We start from the raw sequence: 24,214 nt of genomic DNA on the forward strand, positions 1-24,214 counted from the left end.
CACCGGGATGAGATATTTCAGAGAGGGAGCTGTGTTAGTCCGTGTCAGCAAAAACAAGAAGCACAACAGGACTTTACTGGGAAATTCTTCCCATCAGTCGTTTTAGGGCTAGATCATACCTAGAGGGGGGAAAAACCCCAAACAAACCCCACACCAAAAAAACCCAACCAACCAAACAAAAAACTCATTAAAAGATGATTGATTGCTATCCAGGAAAGCTTATAGTTTGAGTCTCACATCACGCTTATGGGGCCTGGCCCATGGCTTCCACAAGTGGTCATGCTGTACATGAGATGTAGAACCAATAGACCGTGGAGCCTTGCTCTTTTCTATTTTGAAAAACATAGAAGATGCGCCGATGTTCTTAAATTGCATAGCTGCAGATCCTCAACCGCTGCCAAAGAGGAGCGAGAGAAGCAGACAGAAGCACTCTAAACTCAACGGGACTCATTTTAAATCCCCGTGAGGAAGAGTGTTATCTAGCTCTTTTTCAAACCCTGTTATAGTCTTGGCCTTCACAACATCCTCCAGCAGGGAGTTCCACAGGTTGGCTGTGCATTGTGTGAAGAAATCCTTCCTTTTGGTTGTTTTAAACCTGCAACCTATTCATTTCAATGGGTGACCCCAAATGACTGGGAAGCATTTAACCTCCCGGTTCCTGAATGTGCCACTAGGAAAGTGCTGCTTTTCTCCCCTGCTTGGGTCGGCTTAGGGCCGCTGCCGCAACGGATCTACCTCATTTCGATTTCAAACAGATGAGGTTGCCCCGTAATTTGGAGTGTATTTGTTCCAGAAGTCCTGTCTCGGTTATTATGTGCTTCTGCACCACGCAGTGCTGAACTTTCCCTGCTCAGAAGCTCACATGCTCCACCTGACTTTGGTTGATTCTATTTCAGCCTTGTTCCGTCCGTCGTCTGGCCACGCACCTGCAGAAGCACGTCACTGGGAGCAAGTTAATTAACATACTGTCACTCAGAACTCGCGAGGGCCTTCCTATCAATAGCATCTCCTCCGTAGCCTCAGCTGAAAGGTAATCTCGGCCTTCATCGCTGGTTGGCCACAGAGCAGACTCTGCCTACACTGGGTCTTTGTTTACGCAGTGTTCCCACTGACTTACACCAAGGTCACATCCCGGTCCCTTCCCCTTCAGCGGCCTTGCGTTGGGTAAAACAGGCAGGACTTGTTTTCTGTAGGAGGCTCCTAGACAAGCCCCCCGTGCCTTTCCTAGGTGCTGTGGCAGGCGGCAGTGTGTCCTGCGCAGAGGAGAAGCGAGGAGCTAAATGCGCAAGGAGCAGGCTGAGCAGAAAAGGAAGTGGACGTCCTATCATAGAATCCTAGGGCTGGAAAAGATTTCAGGAGTCATCAAGTCCAGCCCCCTGCCCAAAGCAGGACCAATCCCAACTCAATCATCCCAGCCAACACCTCTAGGGATGGAGCTTCGACCTCCTCCCTAGGGAACCCAGCCCAGTGCTTCCCCACCCACCTAGGGAAATAGTTTTTCCTAATGTCCAACCTAGACCTCCCCCACTGCAACTTGAGACCATTGCTTCTTGTTCTGCATCCGTCACTACTCAGAACAGTCTCTCTCCATCCTCTTTGGAACCTCCCTTCAGGGAGTTGCAGGCTGCTCTCAAATCCCCCCTCACTCTTCACTTCTGCAGACTAAACAAACCCAAATCCTTCAGCCTCTCCTCATGAGTCCTGTGCTCCAGCCCCCGAATCATTTTGGTTGCCCTCCACTGGGCCCTCTTCAATGTGTCCACATCCTTTCCATAGTGTAGGGCCCAGAACTGGACACAATACTCCAGATGTGGCCTCACCAGAGCCGAATAAAGGGGAATACTCACTTCTCTGGATCTGCTGGCAATGCTCCTCCTAACCCACCCTACTACGCCATTAGCCTTCTTGGCTACAAGGGCACCTTGTTGACTCGTATGCAGCTTCTCATCCACTGTGATCCCCATGGAACCCTTGGCTAGGGTTCTTTTAGCTGCCTTGTCTATCCTAGCCCGTCAGTCCCCAGCCTGTCGGAGAGTTTGGGATTCTTCCGTCCCAAGGACTCTGCTCTTATCCTTGTTGAACAAGTTGTCCTAGGTGAGCCCCCAAAAGGTCCAGTCCATGCTGAGGTTGCCCTATGACCTTGCAGCTCAGGAGAACAGTATTGGCTAGAGGGACGTTGAGATCTGGTACGTGCCTGGTAAGAGGGCTGATAGCGATCCGGGCTGACAGTTATCAGTCACCTGACAGCTCAGCTAGGCCAAGGACACGGGCTTGAGGTCATGGCTTAGGAGACAAGGGACTGGTGCTCCTTGGCCATGTAGGGTACGTCTCCACTTCCATTAAACACCCACACGCACCTGGTTCAGCTGACTTGGGCTCGGGGGAAGGTGCTAAAAACCATTGTGTAACCGTTCAGGTGCCGGCTCAAACCTGAGCTTTGGGACCCCACGATGAAGGAGGACCCCCCCCCCCCCCCCGCAGCCACAGCTGACCCAGACTAGCCGCGTCTTTTATAGCAGTGTAGATGTACTCTCGTGAACAGTCCCAGGCCACATGCTCAGTAACTAAGGCACATTCATGGGAAGGCAGGAGGAACCAGCTTGTGCTACCGACCAATGCGCCTCTAAACTTTTCCATCATGTGTGGATTTTTTCCATCAACGTGCGGAATAATTGTATGCGCACCAAGGCATGTGTGCATGTGCACCACCAGTAGAAACACAAACCTAGCTGTGGGTGCCCTGCTAATTGGCTGAGTGGTAATGGAATCTCTTCTGAGTGGCCGCACAAGCACCCAGCTTACACGAAAGACTGCTACTGATGTTAAACATAAACTGCCTGTGTGTATTACACTCCAAGAAACTGCCAGCTTTGCCGAAATCAATGGACACTAATTTATACCAGCTGGGAATCTGTCCCTTTGAATCATTCTGTCATCAATTCACCTTGCTTTATAGCTCAAGAGAGCTGGCTGAAAAATGCTATTTGGGTGGAAACTTTTCTTTAAAAAAAAAAAAAGTTCTGCGAGAGTGTTGAGTGTTGTCAAAATAACCTAAACCAACGAGACCCTTTTTGAAAACTCTGTGGGAAAAAGACATTGGGTTTCTGGACACATTTCTGGTTTCTGAAAAACAAAACAAATCGGGAACACGCAACATGTCATCAGGAAAAACATGCAATCTTTGAGGTCTTGTTTTCAGAGAAAAGACTGGGAGGTGTCTGACCCACATGAAAACATTGTGATGAAAATATTTTTGACGAGAAAAAAAGGTGTGACGAGAAATTTCAAGCATTTCAAGCCGCCGCTCTCAGAACAAGGGCGACACGCCCAACTCCCTGGCGAGGATTCAGCAGCGAGCCGAGCAGGAAATGGCCCGCACTCAGAAACACATGCATGTAACGCGAAAGGGCACTAAAAACATGGCTGGTGAGCTGCTAAGCCAGGACCTGTGTTGCAGTAGGTCCAGGCTTGACGGCCTTCCAGGAGAACTGGAGTCCCAGTAAAGATGCCCTTCCCACAAAGAGCCACGGAGCTGCCACGGAGCTGTCAACCTGCCGCAAAATCTGTTGCTTAGTTACAGCCCAACGGCTCAAACTGGTTTCTCTAGGCTGAAGCCAGTTTGTTGAACAGGTCATGGAACGGACTGCTTCTTGGTTGTTCTCCCTTATTAGCCCCGTGCTAAATGGAAGGATTTCTCCTGACGCTTTTGATGTGTTCAGTCCCTGAAGAGGTTCTGCACAAATCCAAGGTGCAGAACAATTTCACAGTCAAAAGGGCAGTCACGGAGGGCTGGATACAGTGCAACATTGGTGTTCATTTCATCGCTGACAGCGGTGGAAAAGGTCACGTGCTGTGGAAAATGTCAACCTATGCTGTAGACAACGCTAGGCTATCAAAAATAGTTTTCCCTAGCTCCCATTTCTTGGGGGAGTGAATTAACTACGCCAATAGGACAACCCCGTCTGTCTACACTGAATCACTTCAGGGACACAGCCATTAATCTGTAGTTTCAAGTGTAGCCAAACCCTCAGGCTACGTCTACACTGGCATGATTTTCCAAAAATGCTTTTCACGGAAAAGTTTTCCGTGAAAAGCATTTTCGGAAAAGTGCGTCTAGGTTGGCAGGATGCTTTTCCGCAAAAGCACTTTTTTGCGGAAAAGCGTCCGTGGCCAATCTAGACGCCGTTTTCCGCAAAAAAAAAGCCCCAATCGCCATTTTCGTGATCGGGGCTTTTTTGTGGAAAACAGTACTGTGTTGTTTACACTGGCCCTCTTGCGCAAATGATTTGCGCAAGAGGGCTTTTGCCCGAACGGGAGCAGCACAGTATTTCCGCAAGAACACTGACGATCTTACATGAGATCATCAGTAGTCTTGCGGAAATCAAGTGGCCAGTGTAGACAGCTGGCAAGTTTTTCCGCAAAATCATCTGATTTTGTGGAAAAACTTGCCAGTCTAGACACAGCCTCAGTGTCTACATTACAGCCAGGCGGCGGCGGCTTTTCCAGTGTAGACATAGTGGTGGCATCCGCAAAGGGACACAAAGGCATCCACAAAGCATGTTATGAGGCTGAGTGTCACAGCACCTATCTGTGAGGGGCCTGGAAATTCACAGGGACAACGTGCGCTCCACAAAGCTTGAGTGAGGTACTCCGGACCTGGGTTGTCATGGCTACGGCGCTGCAACCAGGGCGAAAGAGTTGAGCTCGTCAGACATCTCATCCCTTGAGCAAGGCCCTTTCGGGGGCAGCTGGCGATATCCGGGGCTCTTCCGCACGCTCTCTCCGAAGGCGGCCCAGGAACGATGTGCCACACGCCTGGACATCATTTTTGGTGGAGGACGGATTTTAGAAACCTTAGTTTCGCTGCACTCCAGGGCTCGCCGTGTCCTCCACACCCCGAAGGGCACCGCTGTCGCACAGAGAACTATCATTCACGGGGCGTACGCTTTGACATACCTTGATACAGCCAGGAGCCAACCCACCTCAGAAGTTTCCATATTTGTATGGCCAGATCTGGGAGCCACCCTAGCCCTGTCAAAGGAGGCCTGGCACCCCCTGAATTTCAGGCAGGTTTCCCGGCCTTGTTGAAGACGCCTGCCTGAGGTACAACTCCAGCTGGGAACAACGGGCGTTTTGCCCGAGACACAGCTGCCTCTCAGCGTTGGCCGCTAGCGACCAGTGTCTTTTACCTGGCCTTTTCAGAGATCTGAAGGGGTTTTGATCCTTATTGCCTCCGGCCGGATTCCTTTCATTCCGGCCTCTTGAAGCAATCCTATTAGGCCATTGTTCCCTAGCTCCTTCCAGCCACGATTAGTGAACCCCTTGAAGTCCTGAGGTACCCAGCTGTGTGGGCTAAGATCCCAGCCGGCCACACCTCCGCGGTTTGCAACACTTGGTTGCTTCGAGGTGGCTGGAGGCAAGGCCTAGCTCTTCAAAGGTGCGGAGGCCTCTAATTCCCACGGATGTCCCGTTAAGAGGGGTCTGGAAACAAGGGAAACGGGTCAGTGTGAGCTTCAGGCTTGAGATTAGGAGGGGACAGGGGCAGGTTTCCCCATTTATCTGTGTCACTTCAGTCTGACCTAATCCTCACCAGCTGCTCTGTGGGGGTCGGGCTCTTACTTCAGCACCCAGAGTGAAATTCCCCTGCTATAAATCTGAAGCACCATTTAAATCTTCCACAGGAGGTGGGATTGAAATTTCTACCCCTGACTTCCTCCACCTCTGTGCTTCTGTTCCCACTGCCTCCATCCCCCCAAAAATCCTATCCCCGACTTCCTCCACCTCTGTGCTTCTGTCCCCACTGCCTCCATCCCTCCCCCCTCCCCCCAGGCAGCTATGCAGGCAGCAAATTCAGACATAGGCATGGCTGGAAAGTCCTCCTGCGACCTTGCTTGCATGAAAACCTCCCTGGTGCGCCTGGCAGGGCTGACAGCATTCACCTGTGGTCCAGATCCTATCAGTGCAGGGTGCGGAATAACCTGTCGCGTGACCTGCAGTCCTGCCACCGGCCGCAGACAGCTGGTCTGTTAACTCCACATGTAACAGGCCAAGAACGGGGGGGGGGGGGGGAGAGCGAGGGGAAAGGGGTCTGGGCTTTGTTAGACACAATCCTGCTGCGCGTGTCTGTTTTGAAATCAAATGCCAGAATTAAAGGCAGGACCAGCCAGGGCTTGCGCTCAAGGACAGCTAGCCAATGGGCTGCCTACATGCAAGCGAGGCGTGTGGGGATTTTGGTATAAAGCTGGGACTGAGGGGCGGGTGACCACAGAGCCGCTGTGGGAAACAGTGAATAGGGTTGCCAAGTGTCTGGTGTTTGCTCGGACAGTGTGGTATTCGGGTCCCCCATCTGGTAAAAAAACCCAGAAAATACCGGACATGTGAAATGTTTTGTATTTCCTGTTTCCCTCTGCCGGTAGCCCGACGGGGACAGTTTCCCCTGCTGCGTCTGGTAGGGGCAGGGGTGTGAGGAGCGTGGGGCTATTTAAAGGCACAGTGATTTTTTTTTTTTTTTTGCTCAACAACTTCTTTGGTCTCTCAGTTTTTTTGTTTGTTTGTTTTTGCTCAACCAAGTTTGCCATGTTCGGGATTTTTGTTGAAAGCAGCTCGCGTGCCTAACAGTGAATTGTGCAAAGTGCTTCCGTGAATGGTTGCCAAAAGCCAGTGGCAGAGGGACCTGCTCCGAAGCCCAAAGACGTGAAAGGAAAAATTCCCACCGATGGCGAAAGCCTCTGGCTCAGGCCTCATAAAGTGAGCAAACACAGGGCCTGCAGTGGAGCAAGTTTAGAGCATCCCCAGAGAGGCGGAAACTCCGTATGCTTAAATTTCTTTTTGTCTACCACCTTCCCTCAGCCTCGGCAGGGATCCCCCAGCATTTTGTCCGGTCTAATCACAACCCTCTGATGTTGAAATGTTATTTAGTGGGATTTTCCAACCCCAAAGCAGTGACGGATTTATTTCTGAGTGGGAGGCAGCCATGGACTTTCGGTGGCTTCTCTATTGTGTGTGGCTATTTCCCTAAGGGTACAGCTAGATTACATGGCTGCATCTAGACTGGCATGAGTTTCCGGAAATGCTTTTAACGGAAAAGTTTTCCATTCAAAGCATTTTCGGAACAGAGCGTCTAGATTGGCACGGACGCTTTTCCACAAAAGCATCTATGTCCAAAGTCCGGCCCACGGGCCAATTGCAGCCCATGTTCTGGTTTAATACGGCCCCACAGGTAATTTGGCAATATCTATCTTTTGTGGCCCCCAACGAATCCATGGCTGTGTCTACACTGGGCCACTTATTCCGGAAAATCAGCCGCTTTTCCGTAATAAGCTACGAGCTGTCTACTCTGGCCCTTGAATTTCCGGAACACTCTACTGTACAAAATCAGCCGCTATTCCAAAAAAACTATTCTGCTCCCGCTCGGGCATAAGTCCTTATTCCGGAACACTGTTCCGGAAAAGGGCCAGTGTAGACAGCCCAGTAGTCTTTTCTGGAAAAAAGCCCCGATCACGAAAATGGAGATCGAGGCTCTTTTCCGGAAAAGCGCGTCTGCATTGGCCACAGACGCTTTTCCAGAAAAAGGGCTTTTCCGGAAAAGCAGCCTGCCAATGTAGATGCTCCTTTTCCGGAAAAACTGAAAACGGAATAGTATTCCGTTTTAAGCAGTTCCGGAAATTCATGCCAGTGTAGACACAGCTCATATGTATTGAGATGAATACATTGTAAAATCTCAGTTAATGTCAGTTGGTCTAAATCAGTTATAAATATATTTGGACACAACATGTATACTTGGTGTTATGTTCCTGTTCATATTTTTTGAACTTAAAAGTTGACAGACAACCTTTATTACCAATCATATGTAATGTACTTTACAATGTTCCTGACGTATATTTCAGCTTCCTGGATTTTTTTTTCATCTGGCCTTCAGATCTGAAAGGCAGAGTGATTTAACACCTGTTTAGATTTGTCATCCATGTGACGAAATGAAAAGTGTGCCGTTCGCAATAAACTTTGCATAAAATAGTTAATTTGCATTTAATTTTAATGGTTCAAAGAATGTCAGGCAAAATGGTCGGCCCTCACGCATGTTCACTTCATCAAATCTGGCCCTCTTTGAAAAAAGTTTGGACACCCCTGATCTATGCCAATCTAGACGCGCTTTTCCGCAAAAAAGCCCCAATCGCCATTTTCGCCATCGGGGCTTTTTTTGTGGAAAACAAATCTGAGCTGTCTACACTGGCCCTTTTGCGCAAAAGGGACTTTTGCCTGAACGGGAGCAGCATAGTATTTCCGCAAGAAGCACTGATTTCTTACAGTAGGAAGTCAGTGCTTTTGCGGAAATTCAAGCGGCCAGTATAGACAGCTGGCAAGTTTTTCCGGAAAAGCGGCTGATTTTCCGGAAAAACTGGCCGTTCTAGACCCAGCCCATCTGTTTGTCGGAAAAAGCTACGCAAAATCTCCGATACTTTTATCGGAAGAGGCTTTTCCGACATTTGGCCCATCTAGACTGGGCCAAATGTCAGAAAACCCCCTCTTTCGAAAGCTCCCTTCATCCTCGGGGAATGAGGAATACAGGGGCTTCTGAAAGAGCGCATTTGCTCTTCTGCAAAGAAAAGCGGAAGAGCAAACGTGTTCCCTGGACGTGGCAGAGGTTTTCTGGGACATCTCCGGTATCCCAACTCCCCCTCCCCCTCCCAGTCTAGCCTTACTGTAATAGAGCCCTCGTTGTTAAAAAATAATACCGCTTGACCCTCCTAAATCCAGGGCTCTGTGGTCCAGCAACTTCTGTGGTCCAGCCAGGAGCGGGATCCGGCTGGGAGTCCGGCAGCTGGGAGTCCCAGTCTGGACCAGTAGCAGTGGGGCCAGCAGTGGCCGGGAAGTCCCATCCACAGGGAGCCCCAGCTGGGCAGAGCAGAAGAGGGGCCTATGGTGAATGGTGAGCCCCCGAGAGACCTTCTGCTAACGGCAGAGGAAACAGGCCATGTCACACACACAAAGAGACCAGGCGCTTTGCAGAGATTTTTAATTCAATCTTAGTACGTCACTTCCGGGGGTGTGTCAGCTTCTAGCACAGTTTTTTCCCCCCCTCCATTAAAGTTGGTGTCAGATCTTTCCCACGGCCCCTCGCCGGACACAACCGCGCCACCGTTCCTTTCGTTCCCCTACATGTTGCGGTTTGCATAATGCATCCAGGACAACAGCACACGATTACACAACACAGAAACGCTACCAGGAGAAGGATGGGGCTGCGCCCGCCTCCGCGCAGGGCTCGAGTCGGAGAAAAACGCCGCCAAGGTGCCCGCGGCTTCAGAGCAGCGTGCGGGTGGGAAGTGGACGGCCCTTCCCAACCTCACCCTGCCCCGAGCACTCAGCGTTCTGCAGTACCCGGTGAGCTACTCTGCTTTGCAACGGGAGCAAAGCACGCATGCCCACCTCCGCCCACACGGCTAGCACAGGGTAGAGTCACGCCCCAGCTGGTCGCATGAACAAACCCGAAGTGTGGCCCGCACGCTGCCTGCCAGGGTCCTGGAAAAGTCATCTGTGCTCAGCAGCAGCACGTAAGGGCTTGTCGCCCCTTAAAACGCTACCATGGTGCCGTGTAGCTGCTAACTACGCCAGCAGGAGCGGGGACTCCCAACGTGCCGTCAGGAGAGGCAATAGCTAGGTCAGCAGATGATTTCTTCTATCCACGTACATGAGTTAGGTTGGCTGCGGGGAGCTGGAAACCTTGGCTATAATGGAACCCACGTCAATCCAGGGGGTGCAGCAGCCTCCCCCCCAGTTCCAGCACTAATGCATAGCTATGAAGCTGTAATTTCCTGGCCCCTATATTCTGCCATTGCACCATAGCTAGTCAGGGCTGGCCCCGGGGCAAATCCAGCCTCTATTAATGGTCACACCAGGATCTGCCTACTCCAGGATCATGGAAAAACTCCTCCCAGGACCGGGTTCAACACACAGCGATCCCAATGGGAGGTTTTCCATTGGCTTTACTGGGCTTTGGGTCAGGTCCGTATTTGGAGACTGAGGAGCCCGTGCTGGTCACCGCATCTGCAGGCGTCTAGAGCTAAACCGCTTGCTGGTGATGCGTGGGGGAAACGTGTTCACGCTCCTAGCACTTTACCGGGGTCAGGGATGGAAATCTCCCAAGGTGGTCAGCTGGACTTTGAAGACTCGAGGGGACTTGATCCTACCCCATTGATGTCCATGCCTTTGACTTCAGTGGAGCAAGATCAGATTCTGGTGGCTGACACGGATGCTCTTTGGATTATAACCGGCCTTTAAAAGCCACCGAGCCAATCTGAACGCACCAAGGAGCTCTCGCCTTCACCGAAGCAAATGTTCCTTCCCCATGCCGGAGGGCTTTTGCAAACTAAACATAACCTTTATAAAAGTCAATCAGTCTCTTATAACTTAAGTGCATCGAGCATTTCCTTAAATACGGTTCACGCTGAAAATAAAGTTACTTTTGCTGTACAGTACATTTCTGATAGAATTAGGAATAAACTTTGTTGATTTTCTATGGCACGTGCATCTGTGGAGTACAGACATACTTACACCCCCCCACACGCACACATGGAAACATACCTACCTCTTGCCTGGAGTTTCCCCGTTAGCGAGAGAGATTAGGAGTTCCTAGCTGTCTATACTTGTATGAGAATGTCTATATTAAAAGTCCCTGGTTTTATCAAGAGAGAGAAACAGGAAAAAAAATACGGTGACCATTTCCACGTTTTTTCCCATCGCGTTTTCAAATCTTGCCAAAACGGGACATCTCTGACCATGTCTGCAGGAGACCTGAAATCGTGTGTTCATAGAACGGAAGGCCAGAAGGTCATGCCCTATGACATCTTGAGTGGCTTGGATATCGCAGGGCGTGGCTGAAATAAATCCCAGTCAATCACAAGGGGAGGATGGAATTATGAAATCTTTGCACCAATTGTGCCCCGTTTTTTTCATTCCCCACCCCAATTTCGTCTGCATTTCAAGATAAAAATAAAGACACGAATCATTGTTTTTAATCAGCCCTTTGTATAGCTGGATGGGGGGAGTGGGGGAATGGCAACATTTAATAGAAATGTAGAACCATGTTTTTTTCCCCGTTGAAATTTCAAGTTGAGAAATGCAGGCCAGCTATAATAAATACGTGGTGTCTACTACTAGGATGCTAATAGAAACATTACACTATGTGATTCATAACTTAGTCAGTCCTTGAAAATACTGAGCTATAAAACAGTGTCTGACAGCATTCCCATGACACAAGCCCAGGCCCAGAGCTGCAGTGAGTTTCACCGGTAATGTCAAAGCACCCGAGCCTGGCCGGGCGACAGGACGAAGGCTCATGAAGTGAAATAGGCGTTCTGCATGGAGTACAGATGGTCAATGGGGTTTCCCAGTCTTGGCTGCAGCGGCCCAGCTTCTGACGGCGCCAGGAAACAGTCGCCCAGGTTGCTAAGGGAGGTATCGTCACTATCCATGTCGTGGAAAAGGGGCTCGGCGCCTGAAAGTGAGGCAGACAACGGAAGGTGAGGTGTGACTGGGGAGGGACAGCCCTCGCGGTGTGCTTTGCTGTGCCACTGTCTCTCTGGCCCTTCCCAGGACAACTGTGCAGAGGCAGAGGGCTTAGGCAGTCTGTGTGACCCCCCATGAGAGAGATGCTGCCTCTACTTTACAAAGGGGAAACTGAGGCACGGACCGACACTGTCGCTTGGCCTACATCATGGGAGGCATATGGCCCGCCATGTACACAGCTCTGATAGGTCCCTCAAGGCCACACTCCGCTCGCTCTGTCTTGTGAGTGTGATGCAAGAGGATTTTATAAATAAAAAGTGAGCAAGGAGAAGAGAACCCCAGTGCTCCTGGGCCTCTGAGCCAGCCCCCTCCTGCCGAACGCAGATTGCAGCCAGCACACGTTTGGCTGCAGACGTCACCTACGTGGCCCGTGCTGTAACCCAGCGCTGGTCTAGGACTGCCTCGTGCACGCTGGGCCTCACACTATTCCACAACTCAGGCTGTGGCAGCGACGTGCGGAGCTGTGGCACCTAAGCAGGACTTTGGATTCAGACCGTGCCGGCCTGCCCTGTTCCCTGCGAGGGTGCTCTGCGGCGTGTCGGGAAGGAAGCTGGCTGGGCAGGGCGGAAGAGCAGCGGCTGCCCAACTCCCTCAGCAGAATAGATCTGTCTGCTCCGTAACACAAGGCCTGCGCTCAGCTCAGTGTGAATCACCATTAGCCGTGGACACCAGTCACTATAAGGGGAGTTGGTATCCCATCCAAGTGCATGCTCGCTCACACACGTGCACGCACACACGTGAACACAATGTGCGCACACACTTGCATGCACACACATCCCCGCACCCATGCAAACACATCCACATGCGTGCGTGCACGCAAACACACACACACACACACACACACACAGGTGCACGCACAAGCACACATCCACGCATGCACACGTGTGCATGCGCGCACACGTGTGCATGCGCACACACCCATACGCACACACAATATGTGCGTGCACACACATGTGCACACACATATGCACACACATGCAGATACACTCATGTGCATACACATGTGCACACACACGAAGACATTCACATGTGTGCACACATGTGCACGCACAAGTACACACACACAGGCATGCACACACATTCACACATGCACACACACATTCACATGTGTGTGCAGACATGCACCTTGTGTGTGTGTATGTGCAAGTCGGGAGGGGCCTCTCCATTCTGGGCCGGCTCGGGCAGGTGGAAAGCAGGCCTCTGTGGCGCGTACCATAGGGGTGCATGTGATCTCCTGGCATCTGGGGCGGGGTGAGGCCTTGCCGGAAGGGGTCCGAGCTGTACGCGCCCTGCTCAATAGCCAGCAGCTGCTGCGGGGGGGGCAGCGTGGTGTATGGGTTCAGGAGCCCCTCCAGGCCAGCGCTCCCACCACTGTTTGCCTGAGCTGCAAGACAAGGGAGAAGCAACGTCAGAGCCCAATGCTGCTCTAGTTCCCCCCATTCCTGCCCCGTCACCCGAGCGCCTGGCCCTCTTGGGACAGAATCGGCATCCCTCCGTGCTGCTTCATCCCTCCTTCCCTGCAGAAACGGGGACCCTTCTAGCCCCTGGATTCTGGGGCCATCCGGGAGCACCGTGGCCTGCAGCGTATGCTAGAGCCTGCTCGGGGCTGCGCTGACTGACCCTCGGCTTCCCAGGACTCCCTCTGGGCCTTGGGATGCCAAGAACAGACACAGAGCCGTGTGATTGGGCCGTGTCTCCCACCACGGGGCAGCCCATCCTACACACGGGTCCCAACTCCCCTGTCCCTTGCTCAGGGTGGGAGAGCAGGACCGGTGGACCTTCCGCTAGGTCTCCACTGGCCAAGAGGTCATTCCAGTTCCCTTTCAGGCTCCTTTCCACTCGCAGAGCAGCACCAAGGGGTCTTAGCAGAAACGAGACCCTCTCCCTCCCTGGCAGCAGCTGCTTCCTCGCCCCATCTCTGGCCCCTCGCCCTTATGCCGTAAGCGGTGCACAAAAAAGAAACGCTGCTTCACCCAGCATGCGAACCACCAGCGGAACTCACTGCTGCAGGAAATTATGGAGTCACATGCTATGGCTGGGCTTCTAAGCGAGCTGTTCATCTTATTGTAACCCGGATGGAACCATGTCAGCAGGAGGTGGGCCTGATCCTGGGCCCTTTGGCAGGGCCCCTTCTGCAGAAGCTACAAGCCAACTGGCTGTTTGCTAAGGTCGCACGTCACTCTCCCTTGCTGTGGTCTCAGTGCTGAGGGGTTATCTTACGATGGACGGTAACATTTTCAGCACTCCAGTCTAAGGAGTGGACATACAGCCCTCTCCCCCCAGGCAGGACAGTCCACAACAGGCTAGTGGATTTGGGGGTAACATGCAACCAGTGTTGGGGGGGCCCTGGGCAGAGATGATGGGATGCTGTCAAGTTAGGGACTGCAGTAGGGGCCCGTCTTGTAGTAGAATGGGGGAGCCTGGCTGGAAGGTTGGGAGTCCGGTATCTAGGACAGGTCATGGGGGACGCAGACAGCAGAAGGTGGCTCAGTGCCGCAGAGGACGGGGAAGGGTCTCGTGCCGCAAGGGGGTTAGGAGGCGGCGGGCGGTACCTGAGCTGAGCCGCTGGGTGTTTTGCTGATCTTGCTGCTGCTGCTGCTGCCTCCTGGCCAGTTTCTTCATCTGCTCAGGAAGGAAGGGGAGGCAGGGGGTTGGAATCAGTGGCTCTAGGGAGCAGGCCCTCGGAGCAAAGCTCTGGCATCGGAACCAAGGGAGCTCCTGGTCCCCGTGGCCCGTCCCCACCTCACCTACCTTGGCCCGCTGATTCTGGAACCAGACCTGCACCACCCGCACGCTCAGCCCCGTCTCGGCGGCCAGCGTCTCTCGCACCTGGGACAAACGACACAGCGGCTTCATCTCAGCAACCCGGCACGGCGTGGCGGGCGAGCCGGGACGTCAGGGAGCCCCCGGTTCACCCAGCCCCCCGGAGGCCCGGCAGCCACCCACGCTTGGCTCCAGCTTTCCTACTCCCTGGAGCCATGTCAGGGACCCAGCGCCCTGGCCTGCCCCATCCCTTGGGGGCAAAGGCTTTTGCCTGGCAGCCCGTGAACTCACACTGGCCAGACAGAGGGGGAGCCCCAAGCTGCCATATGAAGCCCTTGTTTCCCAGAGCTCATCTTCTCTGCCTCCCCACAGTCTCCCCTCACTTTGATTGCTCCCCCTGAGGCTGGTGAGCAGAGAGCGGCCGTCCCTGCAGGGTCCCCAGGAATTAAAGGTTAGGCCATGGGATGAAACCTCCTGGGGTACGTCCAACCCAAACCGGTAACCCTAGGCAACCAGGGTAGGCCTCACGCCCTCTGTGGTAAGGACCCTTTATTGAAATGGCCTAGCTTTATGGCAGCTAGTGCTACAGGGCCCCGATCCTGGCCAGGACCGCGGGGGGCTTCCAAATAATAAGGAATTACACAATTTGGTTCACACACACACACACAAACACGCACACTGCCTGGGTATCCCAGTGGCTGGAATTTAAGATTTGGCCTATGAACTGGGGGAGATAGAAGGATGTCCAGTGCCGTCCTTGTGCTGTTGTTTAGCTTTAATTTAGCCCTAAATGTCTCCTAGCAGCCCAGCAAGCAGTGGACGTGTTGGTGACACTGCAAGATAATATTGACCTCCCGTGGGCCGGTGACTTCTCTGGTTCGGCACTGAGCAGGGTGCCGGACTGGAGAGGTTCAACCTGTGCAAACTGGCGCTAACTGGGCTGAGTCCTGGTTATCGGCAAGACTTGTGATCGTGCAGCAGCATGGCAACATGCCTCCCGTTGAGGTTGGGATGGGCCCTTCTCAGAGGGAGGGTCGCAGCTCGGGACCCGTTTCCCCCTCAGTTCACCAGAGCCCGAATTTGTTGACCTTCTGGTCACGCTGAGGCCCTTCTGAGGTGCAGGTAGGGCGTGGGGTGGGGCAGACTAGTTCTGCGGAATCCCAGCCGGGTTTCCGTTGTAGGCCTGGCTGAGCACCTCGTATTGTGACCCGTGGAGAACCTCCCAGCTGGGACACGAGGCCCGCTCACACGGCCCGGCCCAGTCTGGACACGTGCAGCTACTGATCAGAAGACCTGGTTGGGAACGTGAGAACAGAAGCCTAGCCCGCAGGCAGGCAGCCCCTTCAACACAACAGGCAAACTTTTAAACAAGAAAATCAATGTCTCACTTGACAGCGAGTCAGGCCAACCATTTCCGCCGTGGAGTAATGTTCTCGGACAGCTCCGTGCCTGTCACAACGGGTTCCCCGGCAACCCTTAACGAGCGGGTAGCCTCAATCAGTGACGAGAAGGAGCCCCTTCCAACATTTACTGTAAGGGATCCTTGAGAAAACCCAGCCCTCTAGCTGTAACTCTAAATCTAGCTGCCGGAGCACTGGGGGGAAAAGGCTTTTAATGGAAGACAGGCGAAAAGGGACCACATTCCCAACGGGGCTCGCTCGACATGACTCCATTAGCTTTGCTGGAGCGGTGCTGGTTTATACCAGCCAAGCACCTGGCCCCGCTAGGAGGAGAATATGCGGGTACATCTAGACTACAGGCTTTTGCCGAAAGAGGCTTTGTGTGCAGATACAGTCGACAAAGCTTCTGTCGACAAAGAACGTCTAGCCGACATCCAGTTCTGTCGACACAGCCAGCCGCTTTGTTGACATGACAGTGTAGACGCAAAGGACAGTGTAGATGCAGTAACGCCTACTGTCAGCAGAACTCTGTCGAGAAAAGGCGTTATTCCTCGTAGAATGAGGTTTACAGCCGTCGACAAGACTGCTGAGTACTGTCGACAACTCAGCGGCAGTGTAGACGCAGGTATCGTTTTGTCGACAAAAGTCCACTTTTGTCGACATAACCCTGTAGTCTAGACACACCCTGAATGGCAGAGTTGGGTGAGAATGGAGTCGAGCTGAGACGGAAGCTGGTGTCTCCCCGATGATTTCAGTGGAACTTGGAGGATCTACACCAACCTGGGGTCTGGCCCAGACTCTTAAGAACGCCCCACCTCGCTACATGCGCACAGGCATTCGGAAGGACACTAGCACACACACACATCCCCAGACCAGCTCCCCCGCGCTCTACCTTCCTGCACGGCTTGGAGGAGACCTCAAACGAGGCTTTGAACGCCCGCCGCTGCTGCGTCGTCAGGATCGTCCGGGGCCTTTTGGGACGCTTGTGATCCTTGCTCTCCTCAGCGCCTTTCCCGGGCCCACGGCCCATTTTGCATAGATTCTCTTCATCGTCGCTTTTCCCTGAAAGCATCAAGCAGGCCCGTAAGGGCGATGGACACAGCTTGCTGGCTTTCTGGACGGTGCAAGAATTGTACAGTTCTTGGTGGACAATTGTACATTTTAGCACCCAGATCCCCAAAGGGATTTAGGTGCCCAATTCCCACTTGGCCCGAGGAACCTGAGACATATTGACTTTGGGGATTCCACATTCCCTGCTGCCTCAGTTTCCTGTCCAGACCTCTAACCAGAAAGTGGCAGCCATCGTCTCTCCGGGCAGGCTGGCTTCCCCGAACACAGAGGGGACGACCGCCTTCGGGAGAGGCAGCCTCGCTTTCACACGGCTGAATGCCCCAGATGCCATGCTTTTGGGGGGCCCCCGGCAGCCACCCCAAACATCATATGGACAGAGGGCCATGGGAGATTACGGGGCCTGGTGCAGGATGGCAGCAGGGGTCGCCCACTCCCCATACTCACCACCTGAGCGGCAGGAACCAAAGAGGGCCAGCAGCCTGCTCTGCCCCACTCCGACCCACCAGCCCACCACTCTCTCCTGGCCCACCGCCCTGGGCTTTTCAGCAGTGGCTGCCATCACGCCAGGCCTCCTGTAATCGCCCAGGCCATAGCAGGGGCAGGGTGGAGTGGAGGTGGGCAGGGCCTGCAGCAGGAAGGTTACCCTCACCCCACACCTGGGGCACCGGGAGGGGTTGCACCAAGCCCCACACCCCCCTCACGATGCCCATGGTGCACTCTTAACTATGGAGGCCCAGCCATGATTTCAGGTTCTTTGTACTAAGCATATAACACAGGTATCATTCTACCCATTTTACAGATGGAAAAACTAAGGCTCAGGGAGATGAAGTGACTCAACCAAGGTCACACACCAGATCTGGGGAAAGCTGAGCCTAGAAGCCAGTTTGGCAGCGATGCTGACGGGGCTTCACCCCGGGCTGCAGGGAAGATCATGGGCAGCAGGTTCCCCCTTCCTGGCAAAGCAGATCGGCCTGTGTAGCACATCCTGTGGAGCGTGTCCCCAAAGCTGAACTGGAAACGGGCCTCCGCTCAGCTGAACCTGTGGTCGGAGCCCCTGGAGAAATGCAGCCAGCTCAGCTTCACCATAGAGGCTCCATCCACACCCAACCACTCAAGGAAGTAGGGGACCGAGGAGCTAAGCAATTGCTTGGCTGCGTCTTCCTCGGCCCAGGAGGCCAACGCACATTCCCTTGATCACAGACGCCGAGAGAAATCTGGGCCCTTTTCTCCCAGCGTCCCTTGTTCCATTTGCTTGCAGCGTGGCAGTGACTGACTGGCTGGCAGCATGAGACGTGACAATGTTACACACTAAGGCTGTGTCTTTGTTGTACCATGGCCTCTTCAAGCCAGCCTCCTGCTGGCGTCTTGTGGGTCTCTCATCATCACCCACTGTACCAAGACAGTTTCTACTACTACAAAAATGGGGAGGGGGAAAAAGGTCCATTTTTGACTGATCCAAAGATACCCTAGCAGACCCCGGAGCAGGCCTGTTTTCAAATGGGCATGGATGCCGTTTCCCTCACTAGACATTAAGATTTTGTGCCAGGAATGCCTCCAAAGCAAAACACAAAATGGTCGGAGCTTCTACATGTGGCAGAGGGTTTCTCTTAAGGACTGAAAATACCGTGGCAGTGGAATATTACAGGGAAGGGGCAGGCGCGGATGCCCAAATCCAAGGTCTCGATGTTCTTCATCGTTTAACCTGACCGCGCAAAAACGAGATGAAAGGACAAACATTTACAGAACTGTAGCAGATAGGAGTGTACATAGTGGCTGTGTCTAGACTGGCAAGTTTTTCCGCAAAATCATATGATTTTGCGGAAAAACTTGCCAGCTGTCTACACTGGCTGTTTGAATTTCCAGAAAAGCACTGACGATCTCATATAAGATCGTCAGTAATTTTCCGGAAAAACTATGCTGCTTCCGTTTGGGCAAAAGCATCCTGCCAATCTAGACACAATTTTTCCAAAAATGCTTTTAACGGAAAAACTTTTCCGTTAAGAGCATTTTCGGAAATTCATGCCAGTCTAGACGCAGCCCTCCTCTCTGACATAACCCCCCCAAACTCCAGCACTTGGGATAAAATAAGAATTAATGCCAGGGGAAGTTTAAACTTGTGGCACATGTTTTTTAAAGATTGGAAGGAATTTGAGGAGGAGGCTTCTTGTCCCTTCCCTCCCCCCCATTCATACCAGTAATTTATGATGTGAGCAGTCACTGCTGAAGATGACTTCCAGTGAGAGATAGACACGGGTGGAGTGCTGGTTGAGACAACTGTATCAGCGCTAGGAAAAGGAACAACGCTTGATAAATCCGTTTCAGGGAAAGCTGTATTTTCTCCAGGAGGTGGAGCCTGGAGCCAGGCGAACAGGACAATGCTCCCTGAAGGTCTAAACGACTGAATGGAAAAGCTGGCTGCTTAGTGCCTCCGGTGGCAGATTAAAAGATGACTTGTGGAAAGGGAGGTTCAGGGAGAGGAGCAATGTCAGCAGCACGGAGGGACCAGCGTTCAGAATTCACTGTCTTTTCAAAGGCCGCCACTTACCGCTCAACCCCCTGACTCCGAGTGATGCTCAAAACGACGGACAATGAGGGACAACCCACCTTAAAATGAGAGACAACTTTTGTTTGTTGGACACACACGGTTTTTTATTAGTATTTTGGTTTTGAAAGAGAAGTCCAAGCAAACACGCAGCCGGGAACGTATGATGATGAAGCTAAGCAAGGATTCTGTGCACTAAAAAGCATACGCAAGCTGCTACGGTGAACAGGTTGTAAGCGCTTGTCTCTTTAGACTGCTCCTTGGCTGAGGCCTTTACGTTCAAGCAGGAATGTCTCTGGCTTCAGAAGAGAAAAGCATTCAAGCAAATTAACGCATTTTTTATACGACACATTGAACCTCTCTGGTTCGGGACTCTCTGGTCTGGCAACATCCATGGACCAGCAGCACTCTGAAGTAATTTCAAGCCATTTTTATTCCAAGACTGAAGTTATCTTGATTGAAATAAGAGCATTCCATGACATGGGCATATTTTTCCTTTTTCTTTTAAACCATTAATCAGTGTTTTTTAATGCCCCCATTGTGGCAGGGTGGGCTGGCCACTGCCTGCCTCAGAGGAACCATAGAGAGGTCCTCCAAACCATCAAGAGTGGCAGGGGAGGAACCAGCCAATCAGAGGTGAGAAAAGCCTACAAAGGGCGTTGCAAAACAGAGCAGCAGTCAGTGCAGGGCAGAGCTCAAGGTGAGCGGACTGTGAGGCTGTCTGAGGAAGTTGTCTCCTGGAGGAGAAGACCTGTGGAGGCGCCACTCTCTCTAAGTGGGGACCAGACCTGGAAACACTAGCCTAGGGCACCCTGTTATTTGTGTATCCCAGAAGGGGGTTTGTTGTACAGGAGTGAGACTCAGCAGAAGGGCTGAGTAGCTGAAAAGGCTGGTAAACTGAGGCAGTGCAGGTACACACAGTTGGCCAGACAGCGGTGTTTGTGGGAGGCGAGTGCTGCCCCGTTACACCCATAATTTTCTATAACCCAACACTCCTTTTCATTTTTTAATTCCTCAGTTACTGGCCCAGACTGTTTTAATGCCTTCCTTCCTCATTGTCTCCCCACAGTTATTCTCTCGACCTCGTGTCCCACGCTGCTTTGTGCTGCTTCACTCAGGGTGGCATTTGGGGACGCAACTTGGACAGGAGATGCAATGCAAGGAATGCTTCCTCGCACGGCACAATGAAGAGACCTTATTTATGACTGAAATCCTGTATCGGTAACCGCTGTTGTTAATCCTCAGAGGAGCACAGTGAAAGCCCTTATAAAACAACCGTTTTACTGCACACAAACTCCCCTCTCATGTGCTATAAATCGATCGTAACCTTTCCAGCGACACTCCTCTAGGCTCCATTGGGGAAGTGTTTATAGTAATTACAGCTAGAATGAATCTAAGCGGTGACTTTTAACAAGGCACGAAAGGGGATACCCAAAATGGCAGTGGGTGGGTGTGGCCTTTGCCAGAAGTGGGGCGTGGCCTGGGGAAACGGCAGTTGTCGTTTACAACAGGTAGTTGCCTGTGATCCCCCTGGCCTGTTGTCACTGTCAGAATCAGAGGGGTTAGAAAGAGGATGGGGCCACGCTGAAATACTCATAGATATATATGTCTGCTCCTCTTTCAGTTCAATATGAGATACACTGCTATAGGCCTTACTTCACCTTGCATGGTCCCTCGAAACGTGTGTGAGCCATTTATGCAAAAGACCCTGTTCTGCCTGTTATTTGCAGTATTCCCAGACCAGAACGCTTGGACGTCTCCCTCCCGTCCCAGAAGTTGGTCCAATAAAAGAGATGACCTCTCCCACCTTGTCTCTGGTGATATCCGAGGATTAACACAACTACAACTGCACTGCACAGGCCTTGCAAAGGCAGTCTAAGAAACAGGGAATTACTCCCGGCAGCAGCAGTCCACAGAAAACACTGACGTGTGGAACCAGGGAATTTCTCTGTCGGTCACAACTGCACAAGAAAAATGCAACTTCAGCATCAGCCGGGTGTACAGAAAAAAGGATTCTCAAAATAGGCAAAGCTTCGTCTTGGTGAAGGGAAGAAGGCTTCTGTAATTCGGGCATTGGCCTGCAACTCAGCAGATTTGGTTTGACAGCCCAGCTCTGCCACCGACACCAGATGTCACCTTGGGTAAGGCACCTGACCTCTCTCTTCCTCATCTGCAAAGTGGTGATAATGGTTCATCTTCCCACTCGCTTTCTGTGGTGGCTATTTAGGCTGCCAGCTCTTTGGGACAGGGGCTGGCTCTTGCTATGTGTCTGGACAGTGTACACCCCAACCTCTGTTGGGAGGAGTAGGTCCTACTGGAATAGCAATAAATAAATAACAGCAATAAAATGTTTGCGTGTCGAGCCCCTCCTCCACTGATGTCTGCAGCAGCCATTGAATCCTGACGACTGTTCTCTTTTGTTCTGCTGGGTAAAAACTTAAAAAACAGCAAATAGTCCTGCGGCACCTTAGAGACTAACAAAACATGGAGATGGCATCATGAGCTTTCGTGGGCACGGCCCACTTCTTCCGACGAATGGCATTTAAGAGATTCAAGTTCCAAATAAATAGCAGAGAAAGAGAGGGAAGGGGGAGGAAAAGGAGAGGAGAAAAAAATGGGAAAAGAATAGTCAATTAGAGTGTCCATGCTAATTGAAGCTGATAGAGAGGGTTCTAAGTACTCTTAAGTACCTGGTGTTTGGCTTTTTATGATGTGGCATTAGGATGTGGAATGTAGCTGGTAATCCAGTTAAGGTCTCTGTTTAAACCTCTATTGTAGATATCAAACGTGTAAATTCAATTAAGCTCTGCAGCTTCCCTTTCAAGCTGGTTTTTGAAATGGGCTTCTCATAATAAGTTTGAGATCCATTAATGAGTCCCCGGGCCAGTTAAAATGGTCCCCCAACAATGTTCTGCTAGGTGTTCGGCTGACAGGACATTTCACGCTGAGGCCAGAGTCTCAAAGCGCTACCACAATGCCACCGATAATGATCCTAAAGGCTCTGGCGACACACAGCATGAATTTGAAGACCAGAAGGGACCACGGTGATCATGTAGTCTGACTTCCGGCATCACCACACACGGCCCAGGACTGGCCTGAATTAATTCCTGCTTCCAGGCCAATAGCTGTGCTTGAACAAGAGAAGATCTTTTAGAAAAAAACCAGCCAGTCCTCCGGATTATAAAATGTCCAGAAATCCACCATAACCCTCGGTACGTTGTTCCAAAAGTCAGTGTCCTTCAAGGTCAAAAACGGGCATCTTATTTCATGTTGGGATGTGTCTAGTTTCCACTTCTAGCCCTTGAAGCTTTCTCCGCTGGTCTGAAAAGCCCTTTACCCTCAAACGTCGGTTCCTTGTCTCACGACTGATGGACTGCGGTCAAATCCCGCCTTTCCGTTACCACAGTACATGGATTGAGCTGACGGCGGGTTATCTAACCCTTTCATCCTTCTCGTGGCTCTTCTCGGAGTCCTCTCCCATTTCTCAGCCTCCTTCTGGCCTCATGGGCACCGTTTCCAGTGCCAAAGACACGGCTCTTTTCCACCGGCAAAGTGCTTCGCCAATCACACCGGGTTAACAAGCCTCCCAGCTCCCTCTCGGCACCGTCCGGTTGATTCATCCAAGGATCGCGCGGGTCAGCAGGAGAAGAGGGGCCAGGGGTGGCGGGTAACACAGGCAAGGGAAGGCTTTGCCTTCCTTAAAAGACCGGGATGGCTCCGCCCACCATGCTCCGGCCAGCGGGTGGCGCAGGTGCCCGGCTGCTCCCAAGACCGGAATTAGGGCGGGGCCATTGTGCAGCTGTCCGAGGATGGAGCTGGGGGGCAAGGGAGGGGGGAAATTAGTGCTGCTCAGCGCTCTCGATGCCGGGAGGGGGCAGACGGAGTGGGGCTGGGGCTTGCTTTCCCGAGAGACAGCAGGGGGGCAGGCGAGGCAGAGGGGAGGGGTAGAAGGCAGCTCTGATTGGCGCAGGGCAGCTGCCTAACCGCGGAACTTAACGGCTTCCCTCTGCCAGGCCCTGCTGATTGGCATGCCGCCAGCCCCGCCCTCCCTGAGCACACACAGCTGGTGTGGCTAATAGGCCCCGCCCACACGCTTTCTGAGCCGTGGGCAGCTGCTTCCCGTTGCAGCGTAGGATCGGGGGCGGACGGCATGGCTCGCGGCTTGGCTCCTTGCCCTTTTACACATGAACAGCATTCACGCCAGCGTCCGGACGACATTCCAGTGCGGGTCATTGCGCTCTGCCCCCTGCCATCTCAACCGCGCGTGTTCTGCTGAGCCCTGGGCCCCGGTGAGGGGGGTGTTCCGCACCAGAAGTAGCTGCATTTTCAGTCGCGGGGAAAGCGCTGCCGATATAAACAGCTGGCTTCCGCACAAAGAGACTGTTGCGGGATCTGAACTTCCTCAAAGGCCCGTCTCCATGCAGAACCCGCTCACATTTGTCCGACGCTATGTGCAATTGATCAGTGGTACTCTAGGCCCTAAGGGGAACCTCCAGATCCGAACAGCCCAGTCAGACCCACCTCTGAACTTGGGGGCATCAGCCCTTCGCTGGAGATCTACGAATAAAGACACTGAACTGTTTGTCCGTGGGATATAACCCCCCCCCCCCCCGCCCCAAACACCTGCTCCAAGAATCCATCCGAGTGGAGGGGGAACCAGTTGAGTCGGCTTTAGCATGGTAATACTTTTAATTAACTCTGCCTTTAAAGCCTTCCGCGAACGAGGTAGGAATTAATTAATCTTTAAGGCTCCTCTTGACGTCACATGGGAAAGGTCTGGGGGACATTTATATTGTCTGGGGTGACCTCTGGGCGACCCCACAGCTCAATGGGGAAGGGAGCTGGGGGGGGGGGTGATCCGGGGCTACTCGATCTC

At 52.5% G+C, this 24,214-nt stretch overlaps 1 protein-coding gene across 1 annotated transcript in view; it reads right to left on the minus strand.

Moving 5' to 3' along the window:
- Nucleotides 1-9,002: 9,002 nt before the first annotated feature.
- Nucleotides 9,003-24,214, minus strand: part of LMX1A (LIM homeobox transcription factor 1 alpha) — a 78,678-nt gene continuing 63,466 nt past the window's right edge. Inside the window, exons 5-9 of the mRNA XM_075937146.2 lie at nt 16,618-16,787; nt 14,314-14,391; nt 14,115-14,184; nt 12,776-12,946; nt 9,003-11,491 (exon numbers count right to left, since the gene is read on the minus strand). Of these exons, the coding sequence (XP_075793261.1) occupies nt 11,331-11,491; nt 12,776-12,946; nt 14,115-14,184; nt 14,314-14,391; nt 16,618-16,787 (650 nt within the window). The 3' untranslated portion in view covers nt 9,003-11,330. The remainder of the gene's footprint in view (nt 11,492-12,775; nt 12,947-14,114; nt 14,185-14,313; nt 14,392-16,617; nt 16,788-24,214) is intronic.

The sequence above is a fragment of the Pelodiscus sinensis genome, chromosome 9 (assembly GCF_052426305.1).
Source record: "Pelodiscus sinensis isolate ZL-2025 chromosome 9, ASM5242630v1, whole genome shotgun sequence".
In the NCBI taxonomy this organism is placed as follows: Eukaryota; Metazoa; Chordata; order Testudines; family Trionychidae; genus Pelodiscus; species Pelodiscus sinensis.